Source organism: Carlito syrichta, unplaced genomic scaffold (genome assembly GCF_000164805.1).
Source record: "Carlito syrichta isolate Samal-C Ts95f unplaced genomic scaffold, Tarsius_syrichta-2.0.1 Scaffold304598, whole genome shotgun sequence".
Lineage (NCBI taxonomy): Eukaryota > Metazoa > Chordata > Mammalia > Primates > Tarsiidae > Carlito > Carlito syrichta.
The window spans coordinates 890,033-902,809 of NW_007248694.1; the positions used below are offsets into that span (position 1 = coordinate 890,033).

Sequence of the window (12,777 nt, forward strand, 5' to 3'; positions counted from 1 at the left end):
AAGGTCACACAGTTACCACATGGCAGAGTTAGAGTGGAACCCAAGGTCCACATGCCAAGCCCAAGGCATTTCGATGTCCTGTGCTATTGTCTCTGCTGCATTTGTCCAGATGGAACAAACACAACAACCAGTTACTGCCTCTCTCTCGGATGCCCCAGTGGCTCTGCTAAAGCCCTGTCTGTGAGCAGGTGAGAATGCCCAGTGACAGCACACATGGCCTGAGCTCAGCTTACTTCCATCCTGAGCACCAGACACTACATAGGTGCTTTAAACATGCTATTGTTAATCCTTATTAGAAACTTTCAGTGGGAGGCACTAGTGTGTCCCCTTTTCAGATAAGGAAACTGAGTCTCAGAGAGACCAAGTGACTGTTCCAAGCTCACGTGGTTTCCAAATCAACATCTGAGTCCAGGCCTCTCAAATGCCAAAACCATGACCTCTCCAGAATGTCACACAGCATCCCAAAAAGAAAGTGACAGCAAGCCCTCCTTGGTGCCTACTCACCACCATCATTTTTGGAGAAGAGGGCAGCTGTGATGTCGCGGCCCAATGCATCACAAGCACTGCTGTGAGCCTGCTCCGGGAACTTCCCTTTGAAGTCGTCCAGGCACTCCAAGGCCTCAGCTACATACTTGAGCTCAAAGAGGCAGCGGGCCAGGCGAAAGTGTGCCTTCAGGTGGCATGGGTTTAGGGAGATGGCCTTGAGGCAGTCCCTCAGGGCATCGTAGTGGTCACCATCCCTGGGAAGGCAGGAAAGTGTGGCTTGGAGGAGGGGTCACATGGCAAGCAAGGGATCCCCACTCAGCCTCCTCTGCTTCCTGTGGCCACCCCAGCCCATCTCTGACAAACCTCCTGGTGAAGAGACTTGGGGATGAAGAGAATCATGGCTCAGCCCAGGCTTCCCTTCTCAGAAGACAGAGAACGTTAAGGAGCAAACCAGGAACTCTGAGGTCTTGAGGGTGGCCAAAACTGGTGTCAGGCTGCCCTCTGCTGGCACAGAGTGCAACTGCATACTGCTCACCCCAGGCACCCGCAGCTCTGCAGCAGAAGGCCTGGCATCTTGCCCAAAGCAGGCTCCCCAAGCCCTCGTTCTCTCTTCCTCCACCTACCTCCTCAAATCCCCCCGGCTGGCCTTCAAAGCCATGTCCAAGGCAGGGGGCCCTCAAGGACAGTTTTGTGGTCTGGGAAAGCCAGAAGTGCCAGGCTGGGGATGCAGGGTCTGACCAGCAGGCAGCAAGCCCTCAGCCAGACCCCCCTCTGTCCTGGCTGACTGATCCACAGCAGCTGTGGCCTCTACCTCCTGGGGCTGGAGGATGGGGCCTGACAGTCTGGCAGAGTCAGCTCTCTGGAAGCTAATGGCGAGGGGGGCTGTGCACGCCAGGAGCTCCAGATTGTCCCCACTCGCTTCTCCAACCTCTGAAAGCATGGATGAAGGGAAGTGGGAGTGCTTTTGGTGGGGAGGAGGAGTAAGTAGGAGGAGGTCAAAGGAGAAGCCCCTCCTTCTCCTATCCTATGTCAGAATACAGGAAACATACTCCCCTGGCACCCACTCCTTTCATCTGGAGAGCCACACAGGTCACAGGTGCCATTTCTCCTTTGGAAGCTGGCATTTTTTTCCCTCTGCAGAGATGGGGTGGGCCTAGGACTCAAATGTGCCAAGCAGTAAGTGGTACTCCCTAGAACTGATGGCACCTAAGGACATGGCTCACAACATTCCTACATGGCCAAAGCAAGTCTGACATGGGAAAGTTCCTCCCGACACTCCTCTACTAGGCACTCAGAGGGAGCCCCCAGCCCTTAGAGAAGCCACACTCATACCAGAAACCAGCAGCTCAGTCAGTGTGGGGGCTGTCAGGAGACAGAGCCGCTTCTATGGTGTGTCTTGCGTCAGAATGAGTGGCTGTGACGAAGGAAGCAGGCACTGTTTGGAAACCCAATTACTGCCTGCAAGGTGCCCCTCTGAGCTCCTGGGGAGAGCCAGACCAGAGACCAGCCAGAAGCCAGAGGGTGACAACTCCCACTGCATCCAGGAGCAGATGGCGGCCCTGGGGAGACTGGACAGGGACAGAATGTGACATTCTAGGGGTCACTGGCAGGCATGTGGGGACGGGGGTGGAGAGCAGGCTGGCTCCAGGGCTCACCCTTGCTAGACTCACTGCCAGATCAATCTCCCCGAAAGGACAGCCCTCAGCACATCCCTCTCCTGCTCAAAACTCTCCAGTAGCTGCCCATCATGCACTGAATCGAGGCCAACACCACCGCTCTGCATTCCAAGCCCTCCCTAGGCCGGCCCCAGGCTACCTCACAGACTCATCTCCTGCCAGTCCCTTCCCGAACCCTCTGCTCCAGCCAAATGGATTTGCTGTTCTGCAAACAAGCTCTTCAGTCAGTCCCCCGCCCCCACGCCTTTGTTCACACCATTTCATCTCCCTGGAATGTCCTTCCCCCACGGCCCCTCCTCCCCTTCATCTCCTGTCTAAGCCTGCCCACACTTAAAGCCCATTCAAACACCACATCTTTCTGATGCTTTCCCCAGCTAAAGTGACCCAACTTTTCTTGATGCCCACAGCACTTTACCTGACCATTCACAAGACTTACTGTTTCCTGCCTCTTTAATGCTGAGCTATGTCTGTGACTTTACCCCCTGGACAGAGGCTGAATGCTCTGGAGCACAGGAGCTCAGAGTGATAGAACTTCGTGTTCCCAGTACCTAGCACAACGTAGTAGGAACTGAGAGAACATGTCAAGGGCACACATGGATTGGGAAATCACCAGTCTCTCTCAGCAAGAATGCAGGAGTGAAGCTGAACTCTCAGCCTGGGTGAGGACCACTGCATTCTACCCAACTGTTGGGATAGAGGTGAAACAACTTAGGACAGCCCCACATCAGTCATCTCCTGGGTCTGGATGCCACCTGAGCCCTGAAACCTCAGCTAAGACCGTGAGGGTAGCACATTACCCAACCCCCACCTACCATCCTGCTGACTTGGGTGGGTTTCTTAAGCTTCCCTCTCTGGCCTGTGTAGTTGCAGCCAGACGATGGCACACCAGCTGGCCTGTCTGTCTGGGCAGAGCCGACGGATGCCAGACGGAGCAGAAATGGCTGTGGGCCCAGCTCCATCCATCTCTAGTCCTGGCCCTGGCTGGGGGATGGGGGGTCTGCCTGTCTGCTTGCCTGCTGGTGCTGCAGGCAGAAGGGCTGGGGTCCCTGATGGTCTCCAAAGATAAGGGTTCTTCAGGATATGGACCTACTCCTTTATTACCAGACACACCGCAGCATGACCCACAGTCAGCTTTGGATCTCTGGGATCTAGTTTGCACTCAGTCCAAAGGGTCTAAGAGCACAGGCTCAAGGAACTCCAGAACATTTTAGATAGATACCAGCTGAATCCATCAACCCCTCATTTCCACCAGCAAGATTCCACTGCTCCTTCAAAGTCCAGTTCTCCAACAGTTGGGACTAACTGTTCTCTCAACTCCTACTTCCTCAGTGGCCACAGCACTTGATAACAAAACACCATGTAGGAACTAGTCGTAAACACATTCCACCTAACTGTGAGCTTCCTTAGTGCCAGAGACTTCCTGATTAATGGATCAGTTGCCTGCCCACCATTAGCCTGGAGGTGAGAAGGAAAGGCCTGGGCCAAGATGCCCTAAGAAGCAACAGGATGTAGTGACATACCCCTTCCCTGGATGCCTCAGCAACTTGGTTCCACCTGGCCCACAGCCCTTTGGTCCAGTCGCTTCAACCTGTGTCCTGACCAGGTCCCCTCTGCAGTGCCCACTTACCACTTGCGCTTCATGTAGGCTGCCGCTCGGTTTCCATAAAGCATGGCATTGTGAGGGGCCCTCTGCACAGCCTTGCTGTAAAGCTGAATGGCCTGGGTCCACTGCTGGCAGGCAAAAGCCTCATTGGCTTGCTGTTTCACACGCTCCAGGTATGGGGGCAGCTCTACTTGGGGGCTGCAGGGGAAACAGAGCTGAGTCAGAGCAAAGAAGGTGAGAGCAGTCCCTCAGGAAATTTGCAGCCTGGCCTGAGGACCACCCAGGTTTTCTTGACCCCTGGGATCTGCACTGCCATCTAGAAGAGACCATTCCTCTCCCTGTCCTGGACTATTACCTATTACTGTGATATTCTAAATTCACAATTCTAAATATTCTGAGCTAGTGAAAAAGAAGAATGGAAGAAATGATGTTGTCCTGGACAAGTTTAAGGCAATTCTTAAACTCCTGGGCATGACAGTAGCTGACACCACTGGCCTCTATGCTAAGCTGAATCTTATGATTACCCAAATCCCTCCTACAGATCTCTCTCTAGATAATTTTGTTTCTCTGAAGGGTTAGAGAATTTGATCACCTCTGTACCCAAAGCCCAGCACAGGGTCTGGCAGAGAATAGAAGCTATATGGTACAGATGGGGAATAATATAATGGAGAGGCACACCTGTGTGGAATTCCTTTTTGGAGAGAGCTCAGTGCTAAGAGGCAGCTAGCCCCTGGCTCCTGACCCCAACTACTGGTACCAGAAGACCAGAGCTTCAGTCTGAGCATGCCTGGTGTCCTACCAGGTAGGAGTGACATCAGGACCACTAGTCATCCTCCAAGAAGCCTCTCTGCCCTAGTCCCCACCCTCTGGGATGCATGCCTGGGTGTGGGTCAGGAGGAATATTTACAGGATATGTTCCTCCTCCACTCTAACTGGAGTTTAATTGGGACTTAGAGGGCTGGATAAGCCAGTTGGCCTCACCTGACATGTCCCCTACTCTCCGGCAGCCGGAAGCCATTGCTATGAAGGTGCAGGCCATTGGACACGCCGTTGGACACACCATTGGTCACACCGTTGGTGGACATCTTGCCATTCTGGACTTCTGGGAGGGTATGGGGAGAAAGTGACAGTAACAACCCAGGAAGAGGTCCTATTTTTTCTTGGCAGTCCTCCAGCTTCCATCACAAGATCTGATGGCTCCTTGTGGAACTATTCTCCTAAGGTAAGATCCATTCTCAGAAAGTAAGTTCAGAAAGACCAGTAGGCAATGGCTTAAAGAAAAGCCCGTGCGCCCTCTGCTGGCTGGAAAGGGACACAGCTTTACCTGGGTGTTAACACAGTTGGGGGTGGGAATGAGGGGTGAGGAAGACAATAAAAAGACTGAGCCAAGATAAGAAAGGGAAGGGAACTACTTCAGGCCTTCAGGAGCTAAGTGGTGGAAAGAACCTGTCTTTTCAGAGGAAAGTGAAAAGGACTATGATGCAAAGTTCTTAGATGTCTGATCTATCATTATTTTACTGCTTACTACATAGATAGGGTTATTTCAGCAGGGATAGTGCACACTCAGGCTTCCCCAAACCACCTCAGCAGAGATACACTAAGGGAGAACTTACCCCCTGAGGAGTGGCATTTTCTAGGCAAGAGGAAGGTGTATGGCCGCTGCTTGTAAGTCAAGTCAAACAAATAGACCTAGAGTTGAACAGTCAAGAAAAGAGATGGAGACTGTGAGGTAAAGATGTGGCTGGACCAGTAGCCAGGCTTTGGTGGTTTCTCAAGGACCAGGGTTTTGGGACACCGTGAGTGTTGAGCATGGAAACATCGAACTAGCCCAGGAGGTATTTCCAGAAAACCCCGGGCTGGAAAATCTTCCTAGCTCCAGCACTTAGGGTGGCCTATCAGATTTACCTAAAGCCCTACTTGAAATACCATCATTAGTTAGAATCACATGTTTAAGGTAGAGAGCTCTTCAGAGGTCACAAAGCCAAATGTCTCATTTTATATTTTCCCTTCCAATACCTCTGGACTTTTCATGATTCTTGGGGCATGTGTAGGAATGTCTGGCCTGTGCTCACCTATTCTCCATCCCACTTCTTTTGTCTATATTCATACCTTGCCTTGTAGCATCATTAATTGTTTCATTTGCCATGTCTTCCATCAGCCTGGGGATGGTTCATATTTTGCATTTGTCTTTCTTGTGTTTATGATAATGCTAATCCCAGAATAAGAGCTCAGTGTTTGTTTGTAGAATAAATGAATTTTTGCAAGGCTTACTAAATATCCTATCTGAGAGCACACAAACATTAGCAAAGAACACTTTTCTTGTTTTTTGTTTTTTTTGTTTGAGTTGGAGTCTCACTCTGTCGCCCAGACTGGAGTGCAGTGGCCGCTCCCGGCCACCGCAGCCTCAACCTGCTGGGCTCCGGCAATCCTTCCGCCTCAGCCTTCCGAGCAGCCGGAATTACAGGCGCGCTACCACGCCCGGCTGACTTTTTGATTTATTGTAGAGATGAGGTCTCGCCTGCCCAGGTGGGTCTCGAACCCGCAGGCTCAGGCAATCCACTCACCTCAGCCTCCCAAAGGCACGGGATTACAAGCTGAGCCACCGAGCCCGGCTAAGAACACTTTTCAAAGCTGGCCCTAAACCACAGCCTGGCTGCATGCTTTGAGTCCCAGGGATTTCCTCCTGGGAAAATAGCAGATGAGGAAGCCGAGGCTCAGAAAAACAAAGAGATATGCTCAAAGTCAATGGTACACAGTTAGGTCCATCAATTTCAAAGCCTGTTCTTAACCAAAATACTACACTATCATATGTCTGCCTAGTTCATTAAAGAAAAAAAGAAAGAGAAAAAGAGCAGGCTGGGACATCTCTCTGGGAATTCCAATGATGTCATGTGACTCCTACATTTCACTGTAACATTATTTACAATGAGGCTGTTGCTTCTTGCCTGCCTCACAGCAGTGGACACAAGATACACAGCCCTGGCTGCTGTGGGATGGTGGTGAAGCAGAGCTACCTCATGCAGCTGTACATACCTGTTCTCCTCCCATGTTGACTAGCAGCTCTGTGCCACTGGGACTGAAGGTCACATAGGTGGCAACCAGCACTCTTAGACGGTTGTTGTAGTCAGGCAACTTCACTGGCAAGTGACCTACAGAGAATAGTGCAGTCATCCCTGGGTATCAGGCACCCTCAAAGAAGCAGGAGGTTGTATGGAGTTAGCCATATAAAAAATGATAGCTAACAGCCAGACATGGTGGCTCACACCTATAATACCAGCACAGTGGGAGGCTGAGATAAGAGGACTGCTTGACCCAAGTATTTGAGACAAGCCTAGGCAACACAGTGAGACCCTGTCTCTATAAAAATTTTTAAAAAATTAACCAGGTGTGGTGGCACACACCTGTAGTCCCAGGTCAAGGCTACGGTGAGCAGTGATTGTGCCACTGCACTCCAGCCTGGGCAACAGAGTTGAGACTCTGACTCAAAAAAACAAATAAATAAAAATATAATATAAGTCCCTCCCTCCACACCAAATTTGAAAAAAAAAGAAAAAAGATAGCAATCATCTTCATCATAAAAGCAGCTACAAGTATCGAGCCCTTACTATAGGCACTGGACCCATGCTTTAAATACTTTATCTCATTTAGTCACTACAACCTATTTTACAGAAAAGAAACTTATCAAGGTTAAGTAATTTCCTGAAGGTCACACAGCTTGTCAATGGCAGAGTCAGGATTAAAACTCAGGTCCGTCTGACTCTAAAACCATTGCTCTTGACCACCAGGACATGCTGCCTCACTGTACTGTCTCCCAAAGAGTCAACCTCCAGTCAAGAGTTTGGAGACAGAGCTGTGCAGAGCCCTACCTGCTACATAATACTGGGCTGCACCATCTGGAAGGGGTTTCTGTCGGTCACAGAAGGTGTGCACACCTGCTGAAGGGCTTTGCTTCATGCTCTTTCTGTTGAGAAGGAAAGTCATATTAGTTAAAACCTTGGCACTACCCCTGGCTAAACCAGACCACACTCACTAAAGGAAAAGTTATATTTATATCTGACAGATACAAAAGGTACCTTTTTTCCTTGCTTAAGGTCTACCAACTAGACAGCTATAGACACACACATTTCAGTGCTTTACCAAGTAGGTCCTGTAAACTGTCTGGGTCCTTGTGATCAGATCACTCTATTACTCCCAGTTTACAGATAAGCAAGCTAAAGGTTCAAGGACCACCCCAAGCCAGGCAGTGCGCAAGGGCAGCAGTAGTTGCCCAAGTCTGTGAATGAAAGCAAAGCAGGCCACACATTCTTGCACCTGCCCAAGAAAGCCCAGGCTGAAGGAGCCACTCAGGTCTGGGACTGCCATGGGGATTCTAAGTATATGCTACATTTATGTTACTATAACTTTGTAAAAATAATCATAGTAAAAGAATTAGCAGGAAATATCATACACAGTGATTTTTTTTCAGGTGGTAAGATTATGGTTAATTTATTATGTTTTCCTTATTTTCCCAAATAAGCATGGATTAAATTTTTTTTAAATCACAAAATTAAAGAAAATTCACCTCATAAAGAAGAGGGCAACGGCAATGAGTCAGTTCCCAGGAACTTGCCCACAGAGGCTGAACTATTCATACCTGTGGTTATGGATCATACGAATGTCGTAGAGCCTCACGAAGGGCCCACTGGCTCCTACTGCCAGGCAGTTGTTGTCCTGGGGGTTGACGGTGAGGCACTTGGCCTCCACCAGCTGGCCACAGTACTCTGTCAGGTCAATCAGCACCTCCGAGTGTTTGCTGTTCTCCCGAAGGTCATATTGGCTGTGAAAGAGGACAGAATTAAGGAACTATGAGCTTGGGTCCCTGTGTGGAAGACAGGGGAGAAGCCAAATCCTTGTTATGCAAGAGGATTGGGAGGGGCTTTAGACCTGTTTGTAAATAACAAGAATGTGAAAAACCATTCCCATTTCTTGAGTGTCCACCATGTGCTAGGCACCTGTAGTAGGCTTCTCACACATTCTGTTTTATTCTAATAGAACCTCTAAGGTAGAACCTCATAAGGTACCTTATGCTACAGATATCAGTATTATTGCTATTATACTACTAATTACTAACACTTAGTGAGGATGTGCTTTACACCTAGTATTGTGCCCAAGTGATTAATGTGTATTATTTAATTAAATACTAATACCATCCAGAGGAATCATTAGAACACTGAAGTTCAAAGAAGTCAAATAATCTCCATGGGATGACACTGATAGTAAGTATAGACCTGAGATAGATTCCTAAGACTGCATTTTAACCCCTTTGGACTGCTCTTTCCTAACTGACTTGCTTTCAGGAAACAAAAGGAATATGGAGGTGACAGAAAAGAGAATCTGGGCTGGGTGTGGTGGCTCAAACCTGTAATCCCAGCACTTTGGGAGGCAGAGGTGAGAGGATTACCTGAATCCAGGGGCTTAAGACCAGCCTGGGCAAGTTGGCAAGAACTTGTCTCTACAAAAAATAAAAAAAATTAGCTGGGCGTGGTGGCGTGTGCCTGTGGTTCTAGCTACTTGGAAGGCTGAGGTGGAAGGATTATCTTAGTCCAGGAGGTCAAGGCTGCAGTGACATGAGCATGCCACTGCACTTCAATCTGTGTGACAAAGTGAGACTCTGACTCAAAAAAAAAAAAAAAAAAAAAAAAAAGAAAGAAAGAAAGAAAAGAGAATCTAGAGATCATCTAAAAGTTACCTAGATGTGCCATGGGCCAAGGCAAGCCTAAAAGTACCATCTGGTAAAGGTAATGCCAAAAAGTCACCCCAACAGCAGCAAATGCCCTCTGCTCCAGATTGGGAAACTTTTGCTGCCAATACACAGGTACCTTCAGAGAGCAGAGGGTAGGCACATCACCCACGTGCTCACCAACCTCTTGCCTAGACATCTGTAATAGTTTCTTCACTGTTCATCTTGTCTAAGCCATCCTCACCAGATTGCTCTTTCTAAAATATTATTTTACATCACTCTCCTGCTCAGTAAATTGCAGTGATTCCTCAATACTTTAAACGTGAGCTTACTTTAAGTTTACTTTTACCAAACTCCTCAGTTTGGTTTTCAAGACCCAATTTCACATATCTCTCCAATCTTATTCCCCAGTTTCCTAAGTGTGGGTCAATTATAACTACAGAATTCTTTAGCCTGCACATGCCATGTTTATTCCTGCCTTCACAAACTCTGCTCAAGCTGGGAAATCCACTCAAATTTTCCTTGCCCATCCAAATCTTGTCTGTTCTGGAAGGCCCAGCTTATGTTCACCTTCTGCTAGGACACCTTCCCTGCCTATGCCTTTAGGATCCTACTCAACGTGCTAGATGTCTGTTCAGCTTCTACCGGCTGGCTCTGGCACAATTTGGTCAGTCAAGATCAACAAGTGCAATGTAGCATTGGATCTGCCACTGACCAAGTGCTTTCTGTCTTCTAAGTACTATGCTAAGGTTTTACATATACTATTTCAATTTTAATGCTTAGGCCAACAAGGAAGATACTATTCTTATTCCCATTTATAGGTGAGGAAACTGAGGCTCAGGGGTGAAGCGACTTGCTCCAGTCAAACAATAAATGAGAGAGCTAGGATTTGGCCCCAGGTCTGTTTGACTTCAGTGCCTTGTTCTTAACCACCGTATTATAGTTCATATGACTTATACTTCTTATTTGTAACAGAGAAGAGGGCACAAAGTCTTACAGGAACACAAGGGAGGCAGATTAAAGTAGGCTGGAACTTAAGAAAGAAGTTCTAAGGTTACATCTGAAGAAAGGAGTTAAAGAAGGGTAATGATACCATTTTAGGGTGAAGGGAAGTAGAGGCAAATGTGTAATGATACAGGGCATTGGAAAAGGGGACAGTCGACTTTACCATTTCTGGTTGGCTCTCCCTCTCCCAGGCACTTGGCCACGGATCAACTATTTAAGAGAAATGTATCAAGTGCCTCTATGTGCCAGGCACTGTACTAGGCTCTAGGGACACAGCCAAGAACAAGATAGACATGGAATTTCTCTAAGAGAGTTTACTATTTAATGAAGATACAGACTCAAAAGTAAACCAAGTAAAAAATAAACTGGCCAGGGGTGGTGGCTCATGCCTGTAATCCCAGCACTTTGGGAGGCTGAGGTGGGAGAACTGTTTGAGCCCAGGAGTTCAAGACCAGCCTCGGCAACATAGTGAGATCTCGTCTCTACAAAAAGATAAAAAATTAGCTGGGTGTGGTGGCATGCACCTGCAGTCCCAGCTACTTGGGAGGCTGAGGCTGAAGGATCACCTGAGCCTAGGAGGTGGAGGCTGTAGTGAGCCATGATCATGCCACTGCACTCCAGCCTGGATGACAAAGTGAAACTCCGACCCAGAAAATAAATAAATAAAATAAAGTAACTACAGGTGGTGATTAAAGCTATAGAGAATGCAATTAGGGAACTAAAACAAAGAATAATGTCTATCTCCTTTAGACAGGATGATCAGAGAAGGTGTTTCTGAAGTGGTGACTCAAACAGACCTTCTTAGTCTAAGAAAGAGTCAGACAGGGAAGAGCTGGGGACAGAGAATCTGAAACAGAGGAAATAGTACGTGTGAATGCCCAGAGGTGGCAGAGACCCTGGGCATCTGAGGTAGTAAGAGAAGGCCAGTGGGCCTAGAGGTGGAGCAGGGGAGGGTAAAGAGGGAGGAAGATGAGGGTGGGGTAAGCAAATGTTGTCAGTGGAGTCTGTATACAAACAACTGCTGTGGGCAGATGAACGAGACTGGATCTTTGCTGGAGAGAAGGAACCAGGCCTGTGGAAGGAAGCACTGTGGGCAGATGAGATGGGGAAGCCACCACGCAATGGGAGCAGGAGAGGCGCAGGCTCTACTTGATGCCGCTGACCCTTACCGGATAAGCCCGTCCTCAGCAGCACTCCAGAATGTGTTGGGCCACATGGGCGCTGTGGCAATGCGTTTCACCCTGTTTGTGTGGTCTCCAAACATGTGGATGGTCTCCTTTACTGTCAGGTCGTGGACATGCACCTTGGAGTCGGCTGCTCCCGTGATCAAAATGCGGTCCCCAGCATGAGGCAGGAACTGTTCAGGAGAGATTGAAGAAGGGATTGGTGGGTGATGGGAACAGAGGTGGCTACAGAAGGAGGTTAGCCTGGATGTCAGCACCCCTTTCCCTCTCCACATCAGATAAGAAAATTAGCCCATCCAAGACAATCCACCAAAAAACTTTGCATCTTGAGAAACAGCCTATAGGTTTAAAGGTCAAAGTTAAGACACGTACCTTTACTTTGCCATAGTGGTCTTGAGCTGTGCCATGTTGAACTACCTGAAGAACCATTTTACTTTGTACTTCTCCCACTAAGTATGAGCTTAGTGGATGATGATCATAACGGTTACCACTTACTAAGCATTAACCATGTACTTGATACCAGACAGCTACCTAATCTTATTGATACTTAAAACAACCCCATTAAAAATTGAGGTTCAGAACTAACATGTAGCAGTACTGTGTTCAAACCCAAGTCTAATTCCCACATGTCATATTACCTCAGGCTGACTGTTAAATAACCTAGAAATTAAGTAATAAGGCCAGGCTCGGTGGCTCAGCCTGTAATCCCAGCCCTTTGGGAGGCCGAGGTGAGTGGATTGCCTGAGCCTATGGGTTCGAGACCCGCCTGGGCAACTTGGGGAGACCTCAACTCTACAATAAATCAAAAATTAGCCGGGCGTGGTAACGCGCGCCTGTAGTTCCAGCTACTTGGAAGGCTGAGGCGGAAGGATTGCCGGAGCCCAGTAGGTTGAGGCTGTGGTGGTCGGGAGTGGCCACTGCACTCCAGTCTGAGTGACAGAGTGAGACTCCAACTCAAAAAGAAAAAGAAAAAAAAGAAAGTAATTAAGTAATAAGTCCTCAAGTAAAAATAACTTCAATATTTTAAGGTAATGGGTGTTTTAGATTGGTTCAACTGTATCTGGAGAACAACTTGACAACAGGTAATAAAGATAAAAACTATTT

The 12,777-nt window shown here is 48.2% G+C and overlaps 1 protein-coding gene across 3 annotated transcripts in view; it reads right to left on the bottom strand.

Moving 5' to 3' along the window:
• The window catches only part of WDTC1 (WD and tetratricopeptide repeats 1), an 84,987-nt gene that overhangs the window by 5,897 nt on the left and 66,313 nt on the right, over positions 1-12,777 (bottom strand). For 2 of the 3 annotated variants that reach the window (XM_008060348.2, XM_008060349.2), the window contains 8 exons: positions 11,659-11,846; positions 8,399-8,581; positions 7,632-7,726; positions 6,799-6,914; positions 5,379-5,454; positions 4,747-4,867; positions 3,790-3,963; positions 505-740 (listed from right to left, as the gene is read on the bottom strand). In XM_008060348.2, the coding sequence (XP_008058539.1) occupies positions 505-740; positions 3,790-3,963; positions 4,747-4,867; positions 5,379-5,454; positions 6,799-6,914; positions 7,632-7,726; positions 8,399-8,581; positions 11,659-11,846 (1,189 nt within the window). The remainder of the gene's footprint in view (positions 1-504; positions 741-3,789; positions 3,964-4,746; positions 4,868-5,378; positions 5,455-6,798; positions 6,915-7,631; positions 7,727-8,398; positions 8,582-11,658; positions 11,847-12,777) is intronic. The other variant, XM_021713522.1, reaches the window with a different exon arrangement.